The 26,193-nt window shown below is 46.2% G+C and overlaps 2 protein-coding genes across 3 annotated transcripts in view; both read left to right on the plus strand.

Moving 5' to 3' along the window:
* AIF1L (allograft inflammatory factor 1 like) overlaps window positions 1-17,010 on the plus strand; it is a 36,948-nt gene extending 19,938 nt beyond the window's left edge. The window contains exons 3-6 of one of the 2 annotated variants that reach the window (XM_056860690.1): window positions 1,429-1,495; window positions 10,414-10,455; window positions 11,650-11,812; window positions 16,691-17,010. In XM_056860690.1, the coding sequence (XP_056716668.1) occupies window positions 1,429-1,495; window positions 10,414-10,455; window positions 11,650-11,812; window positions 16,691-16,778 (360 nt within the window). In that variant the 3' untranslated portion in view covers window positions 16,779-17,010. The remainder of the gene's footprint in view (window positions 1-1,428; window positions 1,496-10,413; window positions 10,456-11,649; window positions 11,813-16,690) is intronic. The other variant, XM_056860691.1, reaches the window with a different exon arrangement.
* A 5,804-nt stretch (window positions 17,011-22,814) lies between these two features.
* NUP214 (nucleoporin 214) overlaps window positions 22,815-26,193 on the plus strand; it is a 101,218-nt gene continuing 97,839 nt past the window's right edge. The window contains exon 1 of the mRNA XM_056860159.1: window positions 22,815-22,888. Within this exon, the coding sequence (XP_056716137.1) occupies window positions 22,847-22,888 (42 nt within the window). The 5' untranslated portion in view covers window positions 22,815-22,846. The remainder of the gene's footprint in view (window positions 22,889-26,193) is intronic.

The raw sequence follows: 26,193 nt of genomic DNA on the forward strand, positions 1-26,193 counted from the left end.
AGACAGTGATTGGCCCAACACTTTGAGATGTAGGGGGACCACCTGACCTGATCAACCACAACAAAAAACTGCCATGGGGATCAAGGACTAGAAAAAGTGGTCACCACACAGAATTGGTGTAGTCCAGTGGCGGAACTGGGAGGTGTGAATCTCATTTCAGCAATGACAGCCCTTGATAGCTGCCCATCTGTAATGTTAGCATAATAATGCTTGCCTTCCTTGCTAGGTTGTTGTAAAGGTGACTGAGATAATGAAACGCTTTGGAGACTTCCAACCACTACACAAATGCCAAGTATTGTTATTTGAAACATGCAGCTTGTGCCTTAGATTCCAGATTGATTGCCCTGGGATTAATTTTAATTGCTCTGAAGCGAGGGTTGGCAGGTCCCCCAGCCACCAGCGGAGGATGGGGTGTAGGGTTAAATGGTTAAATTGCGGAACTCCCTTTCCCAGGATGTGGTGATGGCTGCCAACTTGGAAGGCTTTAAGAGGGGAGTGGACATGTTCATGGAGTGGCTATTTATGGCTACTAGTCAAAATGAATACTAGTCATGATGCATACCTATTCTCTGCAGGATCAGAGGAGCATGCCTATTATATTAGGTGCTGTGGAACACAGGAAAGATAATGTTGCTTCTGCCCTCTTATTTGTGGGCTTCCTAGAGGCACCTGGTTGGCCACTGTGTGAACAGACTGCTGGACTTGATGGACCTTGGACAAGCATGGCTTTTGTTATGTTATGAGGTTGTCAGATCTAGGTTGGGAAACTCCTGGAAATTGGGGGATGGAGCCTGGGGAGGACAGGGACCTTAGTGAGGTACAATGCCATATAGTCTACCTTCCAAAACATTAATTTTCTGCAGGGCAACTGAACTCTGTAGTCTGGAGATGAGCTGTAATTCCAGGGAATCTCCATGTTCCACCTGGAGGACAGCATCCCTATCTGAAACCGGGGGGAGGGGGGTTTGAGAGATGCAGAGTGGGGTGGATTGGCAGTGGTCTTTGTGGGGTATGTTCTTGCATTGCTTGTTTTGATTATTGGAGGGTGCTTTCCCCCATAATATTACCTAATTCAATGAGTAATTTACCTGTGGGATTCACTGCCGGCGGACGTTGTGACAGCCACTTGTATAGATGGCGTTGAAAGACAGATTCATGGAGGAGAGGTCCATCAATGACTATTAGCCATGATTTCTGAAGGGAACCTCCATATCCAGAGGCAGTCAACCTCTGAATCCAGTGCTATAAGACAACATCTGGGGAAGGTGTTGGCTGCTGTGCCCTGCTTGTTGGCCCTCCCAGACAATTGCTTGGCTAAGTATGATATAGGATGCAGGTCTAGATGGACCCTTGGTTTGATCCAGCAGGGCTCTTCTTACGTACTTATGTCTTGGGACTTTTTTTTCTCTCTCTCTATTCCTTCCTCAGGAGTTTCTCTGTGACCCGAAGTTTAGTGATGAAGAGAATTTGGAGGAAAAGCTTGCAGTTTTTAAAGGTACCAATCCATGTGGTTTTGACCGAGTGGGAAGTGCTAGGGAGAAAAGCTGCTTATGTTTTAGGCAAGTCCATGAAACAGTCAAAAACCTGAAGTTTGTTCCAGGCAGTTGACACAATTTATAATTGCTTGGATTCTGTGTAGAACATTTCCTTGGGGGAAGTGGGTGGTGCCAGGGATTGGCAGACAAATGCTGAGAAGGCTTGCCAACTGTGTCTTGAGAAGTTCCTGGAGGTTTGGGGGAGGGGTGGGTGCCTGAGAGGGCAGAGTTTGGAGAAGAGAGAGAAATCAGCAGGGATGTGATACCATAGAGGTGACCCTCCAGAGCTGCTGTTTGTAGTCTGGAGATCAGTAATAATTCCTTTCCTTTTTCCTTTTATCCCTTAGAAGCTCCTTGATCAATTGATCTTGAGCAGCATATATCTAGTGTTGGAGGGATATAAGGACTGAAACAAATCTTGCCACTGACAATGTAGCCTTGGGGTCCCTGTCGCTTAGTACAGTAATAATTCCAGGAGAGCTCCAGGCTTCACCTGGAGGTTGGCAACCCTACCACTGAGCTATCTGGGCTGGCATATTAAAATTTTATTGGACTTCTGGGAACTGGGTGGGGGGAGGAAGAGAGAACAGGGTTAGTACTGGGTGGGACGGGAGCTCCTTCAAGCATTCTCGATTCGTGTGCTGGTTCCATCCTCTTTACTGGTTAAGGGAACCCACCGGCAAGCGACTAAAATCCTGGGGCTAGCCTTGCTTTGGCGAACCCTTCACAATTCTGGACAGCCATTCCGTTCTGAATTGCTGGCTTAGATCGCCGGTTCCCCTGCTGGGGAGAGCCCAGGAAGAACGTTCCTTGGCTCTGGTGTCAGGGTGTAGGCAGAACGGTCCTCCGAGGAGAGGGTTCTGGAGTTCTCGTGTCTTATGTTGTTTGACACCAACCGTCCTGAGAAACAGATGTGATTGTGCAATCTGATTTTTGGCCCTACCGTTTCCTTTCCTGGGGGATTTAGGGAGGACACAGATGCATTGATGTTTACGACTCCGTCTTAGGGCGAATTCAAAGGATCCCCTTTCCCTTCCTCACTTTCTATGGATTTTGCGATGGCTACCAGGTGGGATCGATCTGGAAACGCTTTCCCAAAAAGGAAATCTATCCTCATAATACCCAGTGCACTTCCTGTAAGCTTGCCGAAGTCTGGCGGCCTGACTACGGTTACCATCTCTTGGTAGGGTTGCCAGCACCAGGTTAGGAAATCCCTGGAGATTTGGGAGTGGAGTCTTGAGGAGGGCAGGGTTTGGGGAGGGCAAGGAACTCAGCAGGGTATAATACTATAGAGACCACCCTCCAAAGCAGCCAGTGGAGCTGTTCACTGCCGCTGGGAGATCACTTGTGATTCTGGGAGATCTCCAGGCCCTACCTGGAGTTTGGCAACCCTTTTTTATTGGTTTATGGAAACGTTGGCATGCAGGCCTCAGTCGGCTTGTGGGCATCCAGAGGTTCAGATCCTGATGCTAGAGGGCAGATGCTAGCTAGGCAGGCCAGAGGGTAGAGCCTGGGGAGATGGGGCGAGGCCCAACTGAGCCTGGTCAAGATGGTGCCTGGTTTGCTCTTAACGAAAGCAGGAGTAGTGTAGTGTTAAAAGCGGCGGACTCTAATCTGGAGAACCGGGTTCGATTCCCCACTCCCCCACATGAGCGGCGGACTCTAATCTGGAGAGCCGGGTTCGATTCCCCATTCCTCCACATGAGCGGCAGGGTTTAATCTGGAGAGCTGGGTTCGATTCCCCACTCCTCCACATGAGCGGCGGACTCTAATCTTGAGAACTGGGTTTGATTCCCCACTCCTCCACATGAAGCCTCCTGGGTGACAGTGGACTAGTCACAGTTATCTCAGAACTCTCTCAGCCCCACCTACCTCACAAGGTGCCGCTTGTGGGGAGAGGGAGGGAAGGTGATTGTAAGCCAGTTTGAGACTCCTGGTTTGGAGCTGTGGAGTCTGATCTGGAGAACCGGGTTTGGTTCCCCACTCCTCCACATGAGCGGCGGAGGCTAATCTGGTGAACTGGATTTGTTTCCCTACTCCTACACACGAAGCCAGCTGGGTGGCCTTGGGCTAGTCACAGCTCTGTTAGAGCTCTCAGCCCCACCTACCTCACAGGGTGTCTGTTGTGGGGAGGGGAAAGGAAGGTGATTGTAAGCCGGTTTGAGTCTCCCTTAAGTGGTAGAGAAAGCCAGCATATAAAAACCAACGCTTCTTCTTCTAAAGGTAGAGAAAATCAGGGTATAAAAACCAACTCTTCTCCTACTTCTAGAAGTCACGGTCGTGGACGTGTTTCCATTTTGAAATCCCGGAGCTTAGCCCTTTAGCGTAGGCTTTGATATTTGGGATTCCAGGCTTGCTAGTTACAGATTTTCCAAAGAGGTTCTCTGAATGCCTGTCATTTCTGTCTCCCACCATGTGCTTGTGTGTTGTTTTTGTTTTTTTCAAAGCAGAAACCCAGGACTATTTTCCCTCTGGGCCAGGGTCTCTTCAAACATTGTGACTGTGGGTCACGATGGCAAAAAAAAAACCCCCACAACGAGAGCCCGCCACCTGCCCTTTTCCAACAATCCCTGGCCTCGCGAGCATGCCCCGGCGATGCAAAACCCCGTTCAGCCGGAGTCCCCTGTCGCCACCGCCAAACACCTCCTGCGGGTCTGCCAACAATCAGGCCATTGTTCCACCCTCCTTCTCCCCCACTGGGCACGAGAGACTCAGAAGTCCCTCTGCGGAACTGGCATTTGTACGAAAGCAGTGTGTGCGGGGCAGGATTTCGCCCCATTGAACCGGGGACGGGCAAAAGGGACGTTTGGACCCCGGGAGACTAAAGTCCAGAGTGCTAGCCAATGGGGTGTTGGGGGAGGTCAGATTTTTTTTTTAAAGTGTCGTAATCGCGATGTATATTTGCCAACCTCCAAGTGGGCTAACAAAATATGCAAAATGCAATCTAATAAAAATGTGATGCGATTGCATTATTAGAGGACAAGACGCCTGCTGTCACCGAACATGTGGCAGAGTTTCTGATGATTGTCATCAAAAATAAAAATAAGAGGGCAAAGAATAAATAAACAGTTTAAAACCAACCGAGGTAATCTGTAGGCATTGGGCAACATCAACTGGAAGGGTGCCGGCGTTTGCTGCAGTTCATATCCGCTGGCTGGATGAATGTATTGTTATGGTTTTTAGATTGAAGTGTTTTAACTTGATGGCTGAGTTTTGGTCAGTTGTTGTTTGTGAATCCTTGCGGTTGCCTGTATTTATGCTCCCTTGTTGCTATTTTACTATGCCAATAAAGGTGTCTGAATCTGAAAATGCAATCATGCTGTGAATTATATAGGTTGTCAAAAATAAACAGCACTATGGCCTTAACCTAATGACTGAAGGTCCTACTGAATCACAATGTATATACTACAGTGAGGGCTCAGTATACAAATCAACATTTTAATAGCCAACGTACCAGAATATATTAGACATTACATACAAAAATCCTAATCCTATCTAACTATGAACCGCAAGTAGGTTAGAACGATCATGCCAAGAGGTCTATGACGCCCAACTGTATAGCCGCGTTATTTAATTTTTAAAGTGACAATCCACATTCCAAAAACAGGAGCAATAAATGAACAAAAATCTGCTAGCCATATAATTTAGCATGCAATCATGCAGTTCATAGTTAGATAGGATTATGATTTCTGTATGTAATGTATAGTATATTCTAATACATTGGATATTAAAATGATTTGGATACTGTACCCTCACTGTAGTATATACATACATACATAGTATATACATATATACATGACCTTCAGTCATTAGGTTAAGGCCATAGTGCTGTTTATTTTTGACAGCTTCCAAGTGGGGCCTAGAGATCTCCCAGAAATATAGCTGTTTTCCAGACTACAGAGATCAGCTCCCTTGGAGATAGGGTTGCCAACCTCCAGGTACTAGCTGGAGATCTCCCGATATTACACCGATCTCCAGGCGATAGAGATCAGTTCCCCTGGAGAAAATGGCCACTTCGGCAATTGGACTCTATGGCATTGAAATCCCTCCCCTAAAATGGTTTATGTGAAGTAACATAAACAAAAAAAACCTGAAAGAAATTACTATTATACACTTGGGAAAATAATTTTGTTGTTGGTTTTCTTTAAGATATATATTTTTGCCATAGTGACTACATCTGCTTGACTAACCTCCAGTTGGTGGCTGGAGATCTCCTGCTATTACAACTGATCTCCAGGCGACAGAGATCAGTTCCCCTGGAGAAAATGCCCGCTTTGGAATGGGACTCTATGGCATTGAAGTCCCTCCCCAAACCCTGCCCCCTCTGGCTCCACCCCCAAAATCTCCAGGTATTTCCCAACCTGGAGCTGGTAACCCTACTGATTCTGCATCAGGTGATGTTATATGCACAGAGGTGTGCACATGGGGAAGTGGACAGTCTTCTTCTGCCAAGGGGAGGGGCCATGGCTCAGTGGTAGAGCATCTGCTTGGCATGTAGATGGTCCCAGGTTCAATCCCCAGCATCTCCAGTAAGGACCAGGTAGTAGGATAGGGTTGCCAACCTCCAGGTAATAGCAGAAGATCTCCTGCTAATACAACTGATCTCCAGCCGATAGAGATCAGTTCACCTGGAGAAAATGGCTGCTTTGGCAATTGGACTCTCTGGCATTGAAGTCCCTCCCCTCCCCAAACCTCACCCTCCTCAGGCTCTGCCCCCAAAACCTCCCGCTGATGGCAAAGAGGGACCTGGCAACCCTATAGTAGAGCTTCTGCCTGAGACCCTGGAGAGCCGCTGCCAGTCTGAGTAGACAATACTGACTTTGATGAACCAAGGGTCTGATCAGTATAAAGCAGCTTCATGTGTTCCCACACAGAGAAGCACCAGCTGAAGAGCCTAAAATAATGCAGCGGTGGGATGACATCCCCCCCTGCCACATCCCATTTCGCTCAGTCTCTTATACCATGGGACACCCTGCCCCTTTTATGCTCTGTCCAGCCTCATAATCAATATGGCTACTCCCTTGGAAAGGGAAAAGGACCCGATCCTTCCAGAGCGCTCGCCGCTAATGAGTTCTATGTCCCCACTGGCGTCTCCCTGAAAGGGGCCCAAGTCACTAATTGGCATTTGGCCTAATTGGGGGTGGCTGTTGGCTTGGGTCTCTCTAAAGGCTCTTTGTCATTGGCAAGCCCGTCCTCTGCGGAAGGGGGAGGGTGGAGCAAGGTCCTTTCAGGTCTGGTTACAGCCTTTGTGTGCCAGCTTCTCATTTGTGATACCCACTAGGGACTGGTGGATTTCGAACACTGGAGTTTCAGCATGCAGCTTTTGGAAAAAGCCAGCTTTTTGAATAAGCAACAGTGACTGGAAATCTGCCCCGGGCATTTTCCGACATAATGGTGTATAGTTCTGTTGGGTTCTTCTGGTTCTTTAACTTGGAAAACAAAGTTGGGAGAAAAGCAAAACTGGGGGAGAGGGCTTGAGGCTGTGATCCTGTGCATGCATAGCGGACAACTTCTGAGCATGCATGTATTAGGTTGTACTGTAAGTAGGGTGCCAACCTTTAGGTACTAGAAGAAGAAGAGTTGGTTTTTATATGCCGACTTTCTCTGCCACTTAAGGGAGAATCAAACTGGCTCACAATCACCTCCCCTTCTCCTCCCCATAACAGACACCCTGTGAGGTAGGTGGGGCTGAGACAGCTGTGACTAGCCCAAGGTCACCCAGACGGCTTCGTGTGTAGGAGCGGGTAAACAAATCCAGTTCACCAGATTAGCCTCCGCTGCTCATGTGGAGGAGTGGGGAATCAAACCCGGTTCTCCAGATCAGACTCCGCTGCTCCAAACCACCGCTCTTAACCACTACACCACTAGCTGGAGATCTCCTGCTATTACAACTGATCTCCAGCCAATCGAGATCCGTTAACCTGGAGAAAATGGCCGCCTTGGCAATCGGACTCTATGGCATTGAAGTCCCTCCCCTTCCCAAACCCCACCCTCCTCGGGCCCCGCCCCCAAAATCTTGAGGTATTTCCCAACCCGGAGCTGGCAACCCTAACTGTAAGGCTGTATTTCTGTGCACACTTAACTGGAGTAAATTCTTGTGAACTCTTTGGAACTGCTTTCACAGGCAACCTGCAAGGGATTATTGTGCACGACCATTTGTTATTAGGGTTACAGCAACCCCACATGCCAAAGATCCCGGTCTAGTTAACGTCCCCTCTTCACATCACCTACTTGCCTAGTCCCTTTAACTGGAGATGCTGGGGATTGAACCTGGGACCTTCTGCATGCCAAAGCAGATGCTCTACCACTGAGCCTCGGCCCCTCCCCACTGTACAGTACAATGCCCTGACAGGCAAGGTCCCTTACTGATGCTAAAATTGTCAGCAGTGCCTTTCTCAATATGCACACAAATACATACTAGGAAACAAGAACAAAGCCCCAAAGAAGCATGGGGGGAAATAATATGATACAAAAGGAAGGTAGGACAGGACTATGCTTCAGCTGCCATTGTAACTAAGCCCCTCATGTGGGCACTGGTTCCCGGAGGTGGGGGCTCAGCCCCCCTGGCCAAGTTGGGAGGGGCTCGAGCCCCTCAGCCCCCCATAGTTTACACCTATGCTCTTCCCCATTAACTGAATGTTCCATTTATTCACTCTGCAAATACCCCCATCCTTCTATTGACTGCAAAACCAAGAGGCACAAAGTTCTTTGAGTTAAAGATATATAAGAACAAACCTACTGGTTCGTTCTACGTTGTGTTATCCACAGCACACCTCACACCTACACTGATCAGATCAGATTTATCAATACGGCATATGCCAGTAAAACAACAATACATAGATTTGTGATAAAAGCAATAGACACTTAACTGTATCAAAAATAAAACAGTTCCTATCTTAAGATAAAACATTAATTGTGACACTTTAAAGTTAGGAACTATTAACAATACTCAACCTCGCAAGGCGGACTTTGATCGCCATTGAACAAAATTTAGCTACCTGCTTTAACCTCTGGGAGTTCCCATTCCATAAAAGGTTCTTAATTCTTTCTCCTTCGGATCTGACTGCAGTTTTACTAAGGAGGGGCACCCACAGTGTGAAACACACAGGCTGTGCATTGCACAGTGCAATAGTGTTCATGTGCAGGAACTGACTCACATGTATGCTAGGGAGAAGATGCAGCCCAGCCATTTCTCCGTTTACAGTATTGGGGAAGGGAGCTGAATAAGGACAGCTCACACTGACTCAAGTTTAACAAAGCATCTCCATCCCCAAAATACAAAAATACGGAACGTGAGTTATCAGGAACAGTTAAGGAAGCAATTTCAGTGGGTTTCAGTGTTGTTCTGCTGCAGAACAGCTAGATTTGAGTCCAGTAGGATCTTAGAGACTAAAATTTGGGGGTGGGGTACAAGCTTTCGAGAGTCAGCTTGTATCTGACGAAGGGAACTGTGACTCTCGAAAGCTCATAACCCCCGCTCAAATCTGGTGCTATTGGACTTCAGTCTAGGTATGAAAATAGAGACTGTCCCTGGTAAATAGGGACGGAATACATGCTGATACTAAATGTGGTATTTTTAAAACTCCATCAATGCAATCCAGATTTTGCATGAAGAGAAGTTGAATATCCCTTAAAATTATTGAAAAGAAAAAGGGTATACCTTTTTTTATCAAGGACCACCATAGGTCCCCAGAAGAGGAACCCCCGTGGGCTCCTCTCTCACCACCACCAGGAACTAGGGTTGCCAGCTCCGGGTTGGGAAATTCCTGGAGATTTTTGGGGTGGAGCCTGAGGAGGGCAGAGTTTGGGGAGGGGAGGGACTTCAATGCCATGGAGTCCAATTGCCAAAGGAGATCTCCAGCTAGTACCTGAAGGTAAACAAACCAAAATAACAATCACCTGGTGCTGTATTGAGAGATACTCAATCAAAACAACAGCACGCTCAATATTAATCAAGTACAGTGTATTAATAACGAAATAACAAGAATGAAAAGAATAATTCACTACCTAGAGCATGCAAGCGTACAATTACAGAATACAAAATACAACAGATGCTGAACAACACAATTACTAGAAATATATACAATATGTACAATGAAAAAGCAAATGTGGTCCCACAGTTCACTTATGCAAAATCTGTAGGGAAAAAATCTCTTATCGACTCGGAGTAAGGCAACAGTCACAGGTTCAATTGGGAGCAGAGAAACCCTCCCTTAGTTTCACTCACGGTCCTAAGGTCGAAGTGAATCCCTTAAAAGGGCAATGTAAATTGTGCGGTGGGGACCTCAGTCCAAATATGATTCAAATTCACAAGGAGTTGTTCAGAATCTCAAAACCACTGCAGCAGAGGCTCCAAAGGGTCAGAGGCTCCTGCAGTGGCAGGTCAGCAGTCTTAAACCCACTTTACAGATTGGGGAGAGTGACTTGTCTATGGCTGTTCAATTAGTTCATATTAGAGTGAGATTTACATGTGGGACTTACCATCTTACTAGCGTGGTGTTAGGAGCGGCGGACTCTAATCTGGAGAACTGGGTTTGATTCCCCACTCCTCCACATGAGCGGCAGACTCTAATCTGGTGAACCAGGTTGGTTTCCCCACTCCTACACATGAAGCAAGCTGGGTGACCTTGGGCCAGTCACATTTCTCTTTGAGCTCTCTCAGCCTCACCTACCTCACAGGGTGTCTGCTGTGGGGAGGGGAAAAGAAGGAGATTGTAAACCAGTTTGATTCTCTTTAAAAAGGTAGAGAAAATCGGCATATAAAAACCAACTCTTCTTCTTCACCAGTAGACCATGCTACCTCTGTGTGGTCTAGCTCAGGAGGACATTTTGATTTTACTAACTTGTGGCTGCTGCTTGTATTTTTTTTCTCCCCCAGAAAAGTACATGGAGTTTGACCTGAATAACCAAGGTGAAATTGGTGAGTGGCTTTCTGCAGAATCTTCTAGCATCCTTCCCATGCAATGTTGAGTGCTATCCAATGGCAAAGAGAATGAAGTGCAACCGGATTACTTTTACAGGCAGGTTGTACATTATCAGGATTCCCTGGGTACGATGAAAAAAAGATTACCATTCTGCTCCACGGAAAAGTTAATTCTGCAACCTGTGTAAATTCTGCGATGTATACAGAGTAATTGCCTGTTTCTTCTTATTTTGCATAATTCATTGGCATTGTTTTATTCTATTTCACAGTCATAGGAGCAAGCACCTCCCCTAAGGAACAGAAATCTTGTTCAGGCAATCATCTTGAGTCTGAGAATCTAGCAGGCAGTGCCCACACGATTTCAAGAAGATCTTTGCCTCTATGATAGCTAGAAACTTACTCTGTCTTTTTAAAATGAAAGAAAGGGAATCTCAGATTCTCGGGGAACCTCTATTTTGTGTCTGGTCTTTCTGTGGGACATCCATTTGAACCTCTCTTGTGCACATGAGAATGTTGCTAATTCGGAACAAAGATTACGGAAGAGGTAGCTGATGCATATTCTTGGCAACAGTAGGTTTTATATTTATGTCATAAACTTATTTCTTTAAAGCCTGTTTTGTTTAAACTTCCCTTGTCTGAAAATTATGCCTCTGCTCTGAAACCTCTGCTACCGAATCTCAAATCAAGAAGGAGTGCATGATGCATCTGTGGTGCATCACTTCATTTTTTGTAGACTCACTAGCCCTGTTTATGTTACAGTGAGCGCATGTAAGTTCTGCATCAACATGGGTACATCTGTTTGTAAGAAACAGCCAACGCACATTCGGTTTACAAATGAAACCCGAGACCAGTACTTGCGTAAATGTGGGGCTTCAATCACACATCCAGCTGTACTTGCATGTACATGAGAACTACTCAATGCATGTATAAAGAAAAATCAAGTGTAAACTCTACATGGATTGTACATGTGTTCACTGTAAATTGTTATGGGAGGAAGAGGGGAAAGTGACTTTTCCTTGCTAGCCCTTGGGCTAAGATCAGGGCTAGTAACTTGTCTGGAAATAGAGATGCTTCAGAGGAATAATTACAGGAGAGGGGAAGCTGTTCTTCCCCCATGACCCATTTATGTGTTCCCCCGTTACCCACACTGCTCCCCACAAAAGAGTAACCCCTCGCTCTGGCTCCTTGCAGATCTCATGTCTGTGAAAAGGATGATGGAGAAACTGGGAGCCCCAAAGACCCACCTGGAGCTGAAAAGGATGATTTCTGAAGTGACCGGAGGGGTCAGCGATACCATCTCTTACCAGGACTTTGTCAATGTGATGCTTGGGAAACGGTCAGCTGTTCTCAAGCTGTGAGTATCTCGAGGGGGGAGGAAGGGGGGGTTGGCCTGAGGCTCCAGGGCCCTCGGCCCCGACAAGGATCCTGACCAAACTAAGTTTGAGCTGTGTGGCCTGCCTCGGGTGTCTGCAAGCCAGGTCTTGTGACTCCCCTCTTGTTCCTAACCTCCAGGTGGTGGCTGGAGATCTTCTGGAATTACAACTAATCTTCAGGCGGCAGCAATCAGGTCCACTGGAGGAAATGGCTGCTTTGGAGAGAGGACTCCGGGGCATTAGACCCCACTAAGGTCCTTTCCCAGGCTCCACCCCCCAAGTGTCCAGGAATTTCCCAACCCAGAGTTGGCAATCCTAGCCTTCCTGCCTTATCTAAGCCAGGCTTGAACCCTCTGTAGTTGTCCAGAATAGGGGTATTTAGCATATAGGATGGGGTCTGTGCCTTCTGGACACTCCCACACTCCCACACAATGGTCAGACCCTTGTGGCACTAAACTGCGTGGTGTAGTGGTTAAGAACGGTGGCTTGGAGCAGTGGACTCTGACCTGGAGAACCAGGTTTGATTCCCCGCTCCTCCACATGAGCGGTGGATGCTAATCTGGTGAACTGGATTTGTTTCCCCACTCCTACACATGAAGCCAGCTAGGTGGCCTTGGGCTAGTCACAGTTCTTAGAGCTCTCTCAGCCCCACCTACCTCACAGGGGAAGGGAAGATGATTGTAAGCCGGTTTGATTCTTGCTTAAGTGGTAGAGAAAGTAGGTATATAAAAACCAACTGTTCTTCTTCTTCTTTTTAATACATATACGTTAATATTTGCACCTGAAGCTGGAATTCTGCCTTTGACTTTTCCCCCTAAGCAAGCCAACTGCCCCTTTCAGAACTGTTTTGCTAAACTACCTGCTTTACACCAGGACAGTTCTCAAATTACAATCTGAGCCGATTCGGCAGTGGTAAATGGAAGATACGATAACTTACCTAATTCAGATAGACTTTGTCCATGTGATCTGAAGAGAGTTGACACACTTTTCATATGATGTTGGAATGTCCCCAATACAATTCTTATTACGATCAATGGATTTCCCCTAATTTAATCAAATTTAATAAATTTAATCAAATTACCTGCCACTATAACAAAAGATAAAATAGCCCCCTTTTTGCTGGTGGATACAGATCTAAGAGCAACATTGGCGGTGGCCAAGTATCTCTCCACCATATTTTCCTTAAAGAAATAAAGGCTCCCCAACTATGGCTCAAGACCTTTGGGTCATGGGAGCTTGAAAAGAAAAAGGAATCCGAGGAGATAAGAGGGAGCAGAATTACGCCCACTGACCCTGCGCCCACTCCATGCGCATTCGCTTGTGAGCAAGTACCTGCCCGTACATGTCTTAGCTTAACTGGAGTAAATCCTGTGCATTGCTGTCATGGAGGGATCACTGGGCATGATCCCCCCCCCCCATTTTAACTTTCAAACATGAAAACCATTTCCAGACTCTTCTTGGGCTTTTTCCAGAGGAGATGAGATTCTCTGACTCTGTATGTGTCACTGGGAAGCAACAACACCTTCAGAGCCAAAGGAGGAGACATTTCCACGTGGCCTGGGGAAGACCCTGGGGGCTCTTACAAAAGTGGATAAATCTGTGAAATGGCTGTTAGCCATAATAGCTAAATGAAACCACCATGTTCAGATACCATATATCTCTGGGTACAACGGAGGGGGTTGTGAGCACTTGTCCCCGTGGTAATCCCATAAACAACATCCACAGACGAGTAGTCCAAAAGAGAGTTGATTTATTAGAAAACCTACAGGTATACAGAGCTAACAGGTAAGTTGGCACGAATGAGAACTAAAGGCACAGCCTAAGGCCTATATGGAAGAGCATTGGTCATATCAGATAGTGGTGGCAGCCATGGCAACCACCCTCCCTACGAGGGCAGTTCCCACAGAGTTAGCGAAAGGAATTTGACAGTTAACAGGCCTGGCCTTGGGATGCACCTGTGGAGCCAAAACACACACAGTCTGGCTGTCTCAGCAGAGAGCAGGCCTGACAGGGGTCTATAAAATTATGCATGGTTTGGAGAGAACGGACAGGGAGAAGCTTTTCTCCCTCTCTCATAATACTAGAATGCGGGGTCATCTGCTGAAGCTGGAAAGAGAGAGAGAGATTCAAAACAGATCAAAGGCAGTATTTCTTCACACAACGCATACTTAAATTGTGGAACTCCCTGCCCCAGGATGTGATGATGGCTGCCAACTTGGAAGGCTGTAAGAAGGGAGTGGACATGTTCATGGAGGAGTATTCATGGCTACTAGTTAAAACGGATACTACTCATGATGCATTCCTATTCTTTCCAGGGATCAGATGAGCATGCCTATTATATGAGGTGCTTTGGAACACAGGCAGGATAATGCTGCTGCAGTTGTCTTGTCTGTGGGCTTCCTAGAGGCACCTGGTTGGCTACTGTGTGAACAGACTGATGGACTTGATGGGCCTTGGTCTGATCCAGCATGGCTTTTCTTATGTTCTTATGAGGGGGGACCATGGGTGGTCATGCCCTATACGTGACCTTCCCAGAGGCATCAGGCCGGCCCTTGTTAAAAACAGGGGTTCTGGATTAGAAGGATCCTTGGTCTGATCTGGCAGGGCTCAGCATGTGTTCTTATGTTACGCCGCTTCCCAAGTCGGCCACTGTGCCGAGGAAAGGTGCCAAGCCGGTTCCCTGCCCCATCGCGAATAGTTTTTGCTAGACACGGGTCCCTTTGACAAATCAACTGATGAACAAGCTGTTCATTGTCCTTCCGGCTGCGATTCGGTTTCCGCTGCCGTCCTAAATGACTCCCCGGATGCAAACAATAGGCACTAAATTCTGAGGTAACTGTCGAAGTGCTTGTGGCCGAGTATGCGTGACTTGGTGGGGGTCCCATAGACATTTGGGATTGTTTCCCCCATGCAAGGAGTCTCTCCTTCTACAACCATCCACCCTCAGCACTGTTGACTGATGGCTGTCATACTGAGCGGACATCCGTTTTCCAGAATGCCATCAAACGGAGGGGACCATGGGACTTAGGGGGTGGGCTGGGTAACCACAGCCAGTGGCCCTCCATGATACCCTTGCAAACGCTTTCCCATAAAAATAGTTGCTGCCCAAAGTTATGCAGAGCAAAACCTACCCCGTAAATTACTTGCAACCACATGGCAAAGAGGAAACAGAGGATAAGAATGTCAACTGTTTTGCTTTTTACTCATTGTGTAGTTTACTGATTCCCCTCAGCCGCCAGCTTATGGTTGCTCACTTTGCATACGCAAATTAATTTTCTGCCATTTTGGAATGAGGGATTCTGGGTATTGGCAAACACTGTTCTGTCCTGGCCGGAGATAAAAGGACAAGGTTTGGAAGACCCAGTGTTAAAATTGCTAAAGGGCACATTTATTTATTCTTAAATTTGTATTCCACCGTTCCTCCAAGGTGCTTAGAACAGTACACAAAGTGAGGGTTCCCCTCATTTTATCCTTACAGGCACCCTGTGAGGTAGGCTAGGCTGAGACAGTGACCAGCCTAAGTGACCTTCCTGACTGAACTGGGATTTGAAGCTGGCTTCTCACCATACCTAGTCAATGTGCTTTGCTTGCTAGCTCTCTAAATGAAGAAATGCCCACATTGCAAACTTTGAAATCCCCCGAAATAAGAGGATTGCCTGTACCTTTAAGAAATTGATGCCCTCTGAGATCTGTGGGGGTTTCTAGGCAACCACAACAAACCTGCCAGCCTTCAAACCTTGGTTCCTGTCAGTAAAAGGCCCAGGGCTATTTTTGACTCCCAGTGGACTCCATTCTTCTCCCTCCTACCCTTGAGGGAGGACTCATCAGGGCCAGTCCCTGCAGCAACCACCCGGCAACTTGCAACCTTGCAATTTGCACAACTCACCCAGGTGCAGGGGTGGCCACCCGATGACCTGATGACACACAACTTGCCCGGGCCCAACAGCAGCTTCCACATGACTTGAGTGACTTGGTTGCAAATTTCCAAAATCAATGCGTCCATTCGTCCTGTCCCCAAAGAAAACAGAAATGAATCAAGAGCCCCTAATTAGAGGAGAGCTTGCGTGGTCTAGTGGTTAAGAGCGGTGGTTTGGAGCAGTGGACTCTAATCTGGAGAACCGGGTTTGAGTCCCCATTCCTCTACCTGAGTGGCAGACTCTAATCTGGTGAACTGGGTTGGTTTCCCCACTCCTCCACAATCCACATGAAGCCAACTGGGTGACTTTGGGCTAGTCACAGCTCTCTTTGAGCCCTCTCAGCCCCACCTACCTCACAAGGTGTCCACTGTGGGGAGGGGAAAGGAAGGTGATTGTAAGCCGGTTTGATTCTTCCTTAAGTAGTGGAGAAAGTTGGCATATAAAAACCAACTCTTCTTCTTAATCAGGAGTCTCTTTCCTTGCTTTCAGCTTGCATTCACCTCTCATTAACTCCCTGGCCACATTTAAAAAATCAAATAATTACAGGATTGTCATTCTAGATAACATGAAAGCCTGCCTTCCATTGTGACTATTCACCCTACTTGCTCATAAAGTTGTTACTAACAAGAAATAATGATTCTTAATGATGGTGGGGAAAATAGGAATGTATGCCTGGGATTGGGACGGAAGGCAGCATGGTATAGCCTGATCTCGTCAGATCTCAGAAGCTAAGCAGGGTCAGCCCTGGTTAGTATTTGGAAGGGGGACCACCAAGGAATACCAGGGCTGATATGCAGAGGAAGGCACTGGCAAACCACCTCTGTTTGTCTCTTTCCTTGAAAACCCCATAAGGGGTCATCATAAGTCGGCTGCAACTTGAAGGCACTTTACACACACACATGCCTGGGATTAATTTGTATTCTTCTGTCATTTGTCTTTTAGAGTGATGATGTTTGAAGGGAAAGCCAACGAAAGCAGCCCAAAGCCTTCGGGTCCCCCTCCTGAGAGAGATATTGCCAGTCTTCCTTGAAAAGCCAAACTGGTCCATTGCCCATGATTCCCTTGGGCTGTACCCAGGGCTTCCTGCTTTCTTGCTTCTACGTCGGACAGTCTTAGAAAGCCATCACTAACCTGCCTTAGCAAAAAGGAAATGACAAGGGAAGTTCCAGGGACCTTTCCCAGAAGAGTCCCTATGTAGCCATTGTTTTTTTACAGACTGCATCTGAATAGCCAGCTCTGTCTCTCCCAGAGACCTGTCAGTAGCGAAGAACAAAAACATGTGAAACCAAAAACCCAAATCCCACGAGGTATTTTTTTCGGAAGAGAAATGTCATGGATGGTTTCCCCAGGCACTATGGAACAGGGGTGACTCAAATGCCAAATCTCCAGCCACTGAAAACTGTCCAGCCAAATCAAACGTTCTTCAAGTGGCCTTCTCCCCAAATGAAGGCCCCGCCTGCCGCCCGTTTGAATGCTGTTGCAGCTTGTTCACTTCCAGAATCCTGAGCACCTGAGTGCCTTTCCTCGCCACTCTCCTGTCTGGCTGCGTTCCCACTGTGCCAGCCTGCTTTGTTGCAACCCCCAAGGACCCTCCATCTCATCGCCAGTACAATCTCTTTACGCCTACATTATCAATCCTCTTGGATGAATTTATTTATTTGCTAGAACCAATTCATCGTTCCTTATTGTCCTCTCCAACGCCCGCCTGCTTGCACTAGAGGTACAATAGAGAGAACATTAGATGCGCTCAACTGCCATTGATTTAAGGATGGTTTTGCTATATTTGTCTCTAGATTTGTGTCTGCGAACAACGCACAGGATGCTGGTTGTCAGAAGTCTTACAGGGTAGCCGCGTTGGTCTGCAGTAGAACAGCTAGATATGAGTCCGAAACCACCCTAGAGACCAACAAAAGATGTTGGGGGTATGAGCTTTCAAGAGTCGAAGCTGCCTTCATCATATACTGGAAGACACACAACATTAATTTACTTTGTATCATCCTGTTGGTCAACACCTGCCTTTGCGGCAAAGACAAGGGGCTGTCTGTGGTCTGCAGAAAATCAAAAACAGCAATATGGGGACTAGCCTACCCAGCTGCTGAATTCCATTCCCCACACCCAAGGCCGAATCTAGGCAGGAGCAACGCTCAGTCCATTTGGAGATGGCTTGGTTTGAGGAGGGTTTGCATGAATCATGTAGTGACCACCTGAAGGCAGCACCCACTCTGCATGTTGGTGGTGTTAAGAGCAGATTGCCTTCTCTCCCAATGAACAACTCAGAGGGTAGGGTGGGCCACAGGAGTATTAATAGCAGCTCACACTAGCTACTTAACAGAGCAGTCATATAGTTGGGGGGGGGGGCTGCTATATGAAGGTGACTGGGCTGCCCAGCTAACTCTAGCACACTGCAACAGCAAGTCAGCGGCTTCTGAGCTGTTGGGTGTCCTTGTGTGTATTTTACAGCCACCTTCTGCTTTTTGGCTGTCAAGCAGCTTGGTACCCCAAGACTAGAAGAAGAGTTGGTTTTTATATGCCAACTTTCTTTACCTTTAAGGAGTCTCAAAGCGGCTTACGGTCGCCTTCTCTTCCTCTCTGCACAACAGACACGTTGTGAGGTAGGTGGGGCTGAGAGAGTTCTGAGAGAACTGTGACTGGCCCAAAGTCACCCAGCTGGCTTCATGTGGAGGAGTGGGGAAACCAACTCAGTTCACCAGATTAGTCCGTCGCTCATGAGGAAGAGCGGGGAATCAAACCCAGTTCTCCAGATTAGAGTCCACCACTCTTAACCACTACACCATGCTGGCTCTCCTTTGCATAACTTCTTTTCTTAAGAAAGAATGAATGCATTTCCCCCCTTGTTTCTCCATATTCCAAAGCACTTGAAATCAGAGCTATTCCTGAAGACAAGCATTCAGTAAGTAATTTATTTGTGCGGGAATCAACACATGAATCTGCCCTATATGGAATCAGACCCTTGGTCCATCAAAGTCAGTACGGTCTACCCAGACTGGCAGCAGATCTCCAGGGTCTCAGTCAGAGGTCTTTCACATCACCTACTGCCAGATCGTTTTAGATGGAAATGCGAGGGACCTTCTGCATGCAAAGTAGATGCTCTACCACGTTGGCTTCAGTGGGAAACACAGACTGGAATGTGTTTGCAGAATCAGGCTGTCTTTTATTTTCCTTAATCAGGCGAAGAAGGAATTTTAAGTGGGAGGGTACTCAGGACATTCCAAATATTGAAGTATTTTTGTATGTTTACAGCATTTGCAAGCCAGTTACTTTTGCCCTGGAGGAGTCACTGCTGCTGTCCCCCACCCCCATCTCTCCACAGTCCTCTGCAACTTTTTATCTCATGCTTATAACAATCCAGTTGCTTTTGAAACAAAAACCTTGTTTGTATAAGGGCCCCTTAGAACCATATGGAAAAGAGAAATGACGGATGAGTTGACGTGGCTGTGTTTGTACAGAACGGAAATAAAGCTCGTGGGGGGAAAAAAGTTATTCCGAGTCATTGTTTTTATTGAAAGCCTTTGAAGGCTCCGCTGAACATCAATTCTTCTAAGGGTAGCCACCTTGCAACCAGAAAATCACGGCTTTTTCTCCTCTCCTTCCTAGCCACTTCCTCTTCTTCCAAGAAATGGAGCATTTGACCATACTGTGGTTTAACCAGCACCGACTGGATGGTGCCTGTGACATTATCAGCAGACATGAGACCTCTCTCTCGTCTGCCTGCACTATTTGGAATTGCCAACACATCCCTTTTGTTTTCGTTTAGAGATGCTGTGTGCTCATCCTCAACTGCACATAGATTTTTTAAAAATACATAGATAGAAATTTAGATATACAGAGCATCGCAGACATACAGTTACCTGTTTTGGATGCAGAAGTTCTCAAGTTCAGTTTCCAGCACGTCCACTTAAAGTGGCTCAGGTAGCAAAGCTAGATTTGAGAGAGATGCTGAGAGTCAAAATAGATGATGCTGGGCTAAACAGATCAATAAGGCAGCCAACGAAAATGTGTCCTGCTCCCTCCTTCCTCTGTGATCTCATCAAGTTTGACTAGTGTTAGTAAAGTATTAGCAGAGTTGTCAGTTTTTAATGTAGCAAATGATGGCCAATTTGTCATCTCTTCAGTGGGGCAAAACAGCAGCAGCTGGCTGGAACAAATAAACTTGTAGATTTCTAGCAGCGTGGTTTTACTTTAATTCTTAAATCTAGGTCACTGGCATCTGGGGTCGCTAACTCCAGACTGGGAAATTCCTGGAGATCTGAGGGTGGTGCCCGCGGAGGGTGAAATTTGGGGAGGGAAGTCAGCCTGGATGGGATCGCACACCCACTGCTAGCAAATACCGGTCAAAAGTCAGCTCCCCCAACCCCCCCTTCCCGTTAGGTAACTTTTGCCCACCAAAATTCTTATTTAACGTTCCCACCTCATATCATTCTCCCCACCTCACCTCACTTATAGCAGGGGTCCCCAACCTTTTTGAGCCAGAGGGCACCTTTCTGACACTGTGGTAGGCACATCCACAAAATTGCTGCCACAGGAGTTGGAGCCAGCCACAAAAAAGCTGCCACAGCTTCCCTGCACCCTGTGTTGTGGTGGCAGCTGCTGCCAAACCAATGTTTTTAAAAAAACCCACAGTCAATCAAACGTTCTACTGGGCAAAAGCCCAGCCTGGCCCAACTTTCTAAAAACTTAGTGGGCACCAGGAACAGTTGGGGGCCCCCTGTCTTGTAGGCTTCTTATGTCCCTACTAACCCTTTCATCCAAAATGTTTGCTATAACTGGCCACTATTCAGTTATGTTCCCCTCTGAAGAGGGCATTTCCTCCAGGGGAACTGATCTCTGCATTCCGGGGATCAGTTGTAATTCCAAAAGATACCCCCCCTTAGACTGGTAACTCCCCCTTTTTTTGATGTCAAGTCACAGTGACTTATGGCAACCTCATTGGGGTTTCAAGACAAGAGATGTTCAGAGGTGTTTTGCCATTGCCTGCCTCCGCTTCATGACCCTGATATTCCTCCAAGGTCTCCTATCCAAACCCTAACAGGGGCTGACCCTGCCTGGCTTCCGAGATCTGACATGATCAGGACAGCCTGGTCCTACTAATGCCTAAGTAGTAAAAGCCCAGCATGATCATGCACAGGTTCAGTTTTCAGAGCAGGGTGGCAAAGAGAACCCATAGATTTCACTATGGAAATGTTGTTTCTACCAAAAAGCTTTCCCATACTAGTTACTTAAAAAATATTAAAAAGCAAAATCCAAAAAAGTGTCGTAATGTTTTTCCTCCTAAACATACAATATTTGGGTATTTTACTAAGTGCATCCCTGTTCTCTCCATAAAACTCTTAATCACAGAGAAACTGAGCCTAGATCATTCTCAGAAAAGAACTGTTTTTTGTCACTTTTTCCTAGCCATAGAAAAGTTGTGGATGTCAGTACTCCATCACTTCACACGCAATTGCTTATGATAGGTAGCTGTGTTAGTCTGTCACTAGCAGTAGAAAAGAGCAAGAGTCCAGTAGCACCTTAAAGACTAACAAAATTTCTGGGTGTGAGCTGTTGTGAGCCACAGCTCACTTCTTCAGATATAACTAGAATGACAGCTGTATCTGAAGAAGTGAGCTGTGGCTCACAAAAGCTCACACCCTGCCAGAAATTTTGTTAGTCTTTAAGGTGCTACTGGACTCTTGCTTTTTTCTAACACAATTGTTTGCAACTCATCCCCTTTGCTTGGGAATACCAGAAACCTTCGATTGAAAGTCCCTCAATTATGATTAGGATTGCCAGCTCCAGGCTGGGAATTACCAGGATATTTTTGGGGTGGAGCCTAAGGAGGGTGGGGTTTGGAGAGGGGAGGGGCTTCAATACCATAGGGTCCAATGGCCAAAGCGGCCATTTTCTGCAGGTGAACTAATCTCTGTCGGCTGGAGATCAGTTGTAATAGCAGAACTCCAGCCACCACTTGGAGGTTGAGGAACTCAGTAGCTACACTATAATCCTTACCCCAAGTGGGAAGTGATGTCTGTTACCCTTTGTGGGAAATAATAATGATTTGGCATTTTTTGAAATCTTACCCATTATGGGAGAATAGTTGAATGAATGAATGTACAAAAGGACGTTGAAGGACTGATGAAGATTTGTGCATTGTGAACTCGAAACGATCGTCTCCTCATTGGGAACCTCGTTGAAAATCCTTTGGACACCACTCCTCCTACAATTGAGAGACTTTATGAACATTTGCTGTGTCATTTTGACGCTCTTTTCCACCTTGTACAGTCACGTGTGTTTGTCTTAGCTTGTGTGTTTCAGCTTAGTAGTGTATATAGTGTGTATAGCTGTATTGTCATGTCATTTTGGTAGCTTATAAAGTTTTTTTGCACTTTGTATACACTTCGCTCCTGTACTGAGTTCCTCATCAGTGGTATTAGTACAGATATTAGTACAGCGGTGTCTATTTCTCCCCCACCACCTGGAGATTGGCAACCCTAATTATGACAGAGAAAGGAACAGATCAGGAAGACACGTTAGCACTTCCGCCCTAACTTTCAATACAAAGTTTATGCTGTAGAAAAGAGCAAGAGTGCAGCAGCACCATGAAGACTTAACAACAACAACAAAAATAAGTCTGTTAACCATAGAGATGCCGTGGCCTAGAGCGACACCTGTCGGCTCCCCATGAGCGCCATGTCTCACGACGGCTTGCCATTCATACCGGAAGTTCGTCATTCTAGCCGTTCCTCATCCTTTACAGCGTCTTTAGACTTCCCCCCCCCCCCGTCTCAACGACGCCTGCCGTAGAAAGGTTTCCACCATAGAGAAGGCGCGAGCTGCCGGAAGTAGGCGGTTTCCTCCCCCAGGGTAGAGCGAGCGCGAAGGACTGATCGTCCCGCGCTCTGACCCGCGTGGGCTCAGGCGGTCAGGGTTCTAAAGCGAGCTCGAGGGTCGCCATAGAGTTCCGTCACCGTTGGAGGGAAAGAGACGCCTAGAGCGCCGCCGGCGGAAGCGGCCTCGCTCTTCCGCCCGGGGCGGGTGTGTGGCGGCGCGCGCGGCGGAGACTTGTCAGCGGTGGCGTCGGGTCCCGGCTGCGGGGCCGCCATGGGCGACGACATGGACCTCATCCCCGAGCGGGAGATGAAGGTGAGCGGCCGCCGGCGAGGAGCGCCCTCCGAGAGGGACGGCCCCGGCCTTTTTTATTTATTTTTTTATTTATTTTAATATATTTGTATATATTTTTTTATTTTTATATATATCACAATAATATGCATCATTCAATAACATTGTTCTATGATATAAACATTGTTTTTCTTAACCAAATAACTAATTAATGCTGAAGAAGTGAGCTGTGGCTCACGAAAGCTCCTACCCTACCAGAAAATATTTTTGTTAGTCTTTAAGTTGCTACTGGACTCTGGCCCTTTTTGACTAATTAATGCTGGTATTTCATTGACTTTTTAATTTTTTTATTGTTTTTTTATATATCACAATAACATGCATCATTCAATAACATTGTTCTATGATATAAACATTATTTTTCTTAACCAAATAACTAATTAATGCTGGTATTTCATTGACTTCCCCTCTCCCCTCCTCTATCTATTTGATAACTTATAATTATCCCCTTCGCATTTAAATTCTAATTCATTGTAATATGTTTCTTATATCAATCTAATTACAATTCTTTTAATTTAAATCAATATCCTTAATAATATTTCTGCTTCTCTCGTTTGAATTAGATCAAAACATAACCTTCAATACTTCCCAATTTAAATTCATTTTGACAATATATTGTCCATGCCTCCCATTCTCCCACAAATTCTGTGTTCTCCTTTAGATTTACTAATGCCGTAAGTTTAGCCATTTCTGCTAGTTCCAGCATTTTGTTTATCCAGTCCGTCTTGTCCGGGGGGTAACCAGAAAAAGGCCACCGGTTGTGTATGTATGTGGGGGGTGCGACATGTGATCGAGGTTGATAAAAACACAGATGGAAGGAAGAAGAGAAGAAGCCAGAGAGAATTCCCCCCTTTTCCTTCTCTTGTATTGCTAGGAACTGGCTCAGAAACGCTGACATTCGGGACAGAAAGAAGGAAGCCCTTCCTGACACAATAGGTGGTTAACTTGTGGAACTCGCTTGTGTGTGTGTGTAAAGTGCCGTCAAGTTGCAACCGACTTATGGTGACCCCTTTTTGGGGGGTTTTCATGGCAAGAGACTAACAGAGGTGGTTTGCCAGTGCCTTCCTCTGCACAGCAGCCCTGGTATTCCCTGGAGGTCTCCCATCCAAATACTAACCAGGGCTGACCCTGCTTAGCTTCTGAGATCTGACGAGATCAGGCTAGCCTGGGCCATCCAGGTCAGGGCACTCCAAATTTTTACAGAACAGAATCCGTCTACGCTGTATGTGTTAATTGAATTTATGGCTTCCAATAACAGAATGGGTGTGCCCTTGTAAGTCGGGGGAATTGAACATAAGAAAGGCCCTGCTGAATCAGACCCAGGCCTATCAAGTCCAGCAGTCTGTTCACACAGCGGCCAACTAGGGGCCTCTAGGAAGCCCACAAGCAAGACGACTGCAGCAGCATTGTCCTGCCCATTGGAGTCTATAGAGCATGTTTTGCTAATCATTCTCCTGCTCAGCCAAATCACAGTCAGCTCAGATGAAGGGAGAATTAAGAGTCTCCTCTGGGAAGGGAATGCCTTGATGGCAAAACAGGTAGCCAAATTTTGTGCAATAGCATATAAAGTTCGACCCCTAATGTTGGGCCATTGCAATTAGATTAAATCATAATTTGGTCAATTTTAGTCTTATAAATTATTTGGAAATTTTAATTCACAGTGGGTAGCCGTGTTAGTCTGTTTGCAGTAGTCAAAAAGGGCAAGAGTCCAGTAACACCTTAAAGACTAACAAAGCTCATACCCTAACAAGCTCATACCCTACCAGAAAATATTTTTGTTAGTCTTTAAGGTGCTACTGGACTCTTGCCCTTTTTGACTAATGGAAATTTTAATTAGGAATGTTTTTGGTTGAACTGCTATAATTTTTTACCTTTTGTATAAATGATGCATGTGTTTTACTGGTTTATGCTGTATTAATAATAAATCTAATCTAATTCATGGCTTCGCTGTCTCATATTACATATGTGTCGTAAGTGATAATTACTTCATTTCTGATGATAGCTACAGTTACAGTCCGAAGAAGGATATGGAAACGGGATATTAGCCGGCAGACCTGTCAATGTTGTGGTTCTGTGTTATATTATCAACACTTTTGCTTTTTGCGTTTGCTCAATATTTGTATACTGTAGTACATGTTTTGCAATTTATTTGAATCTTTGTTGTTACTACTATTTTGTAAAAATTTGGAGTAGCTACAAGCTATTAGATAAACGCCTTGTAACCTCTGGCGCTGTGCACATTTTTCCTGTCTTCTATCAGAGGTTTCTCCCCCTTCTTTTTGTGTGTGGAACTCGCTGCCGCAGGAGGTAGCCATGGCCACTTGCGCAGGTGGCTTTAAAGGGGGGCTGGAGATGTTCGTTGAAGAGGATGGGGTCTGTCTGTAGTGATTTCATGAAATCTCCATTGTCAGAGATAGTATGCCTCTGAATACCAGGTGCTGGTGAGAGGAGCCTGGGGCCCTCTGACCCTGCTCGTGGCTTTTACCTTGTGCCCTGGAGAGGTGCTTACTAAGACTTCACCCATCTCTTTGAAACCTGTAAATGTTTTAGGAAGAGCAACCAAAAATCTTATGATGTCATCATAAAGGTTTTTTGAGGTATATGCTTTTGTAGACCTTAGTAGTCCATGAAAGCACCTTCCACAATAAATCTCTCTAAGGTACCATGAGATTGTTGCTCTACTGCCATAGATTAACCCTGCTGCTCCTCAAGAATTGTTGCCAGAGATGCAATAATTAACAGTTTTACCCAAAAGAGCAAGTAAACTAACTATGCAGTTGATCCCTGACAATTAGATGTAGCATAATTAATCGGGAGTTTGTATGTTCAGATTATTGAATACTTGAAGCTGCCTTATACTGAATCAGACCCATGGTCCATCAAAGAGCAGCGGCTCTCCAGGGTCTCAGGCAGAGGTCATTCACATCACCTACTTGCCTAGTCTCTTGAACTAGAGAGGATGGGGATTGAACCTGGGACCTTTTGCATGCCAAACAGATGCTCTGCCACTGAGCCACAGTGGGTATTGTTGGGGGTGTGATCTCCAGCAGGTAGCCCACAACTGGTAACTTGCTGGCTGCTGTAGCTTGTGAATTCTGGGAACACCTAGGAAAAGACTGCAAAAAAGAGAAGGCTTTTATAAATATTTTATTTCATAGGCTTTTTCCTTGTTCTGCTTAGCAGATAACTTCATTTCTGGTGCTCTTCCTAGTCCATGATCTGTTTCTAGAACAGAAAAAAACTTGGTAACATGGAGGGGGAGAGGAGTAGCT

Source organism: Euleptes europaea, chromosome 14 (assembly GCF_029931775.1).
Source record: "Euleptes europaea isolate rEulEur1 chromosome 14, rEulEur1.hap1, whole genome shotgun sequence".
In the NCBI taxonomy this organism is placed as follows: Eukaryota; Metazoa; Chordata; class Lepidosauria; order Squamata; family Sphaerodactylidae; genus Euleptes; species Euleptes europaea.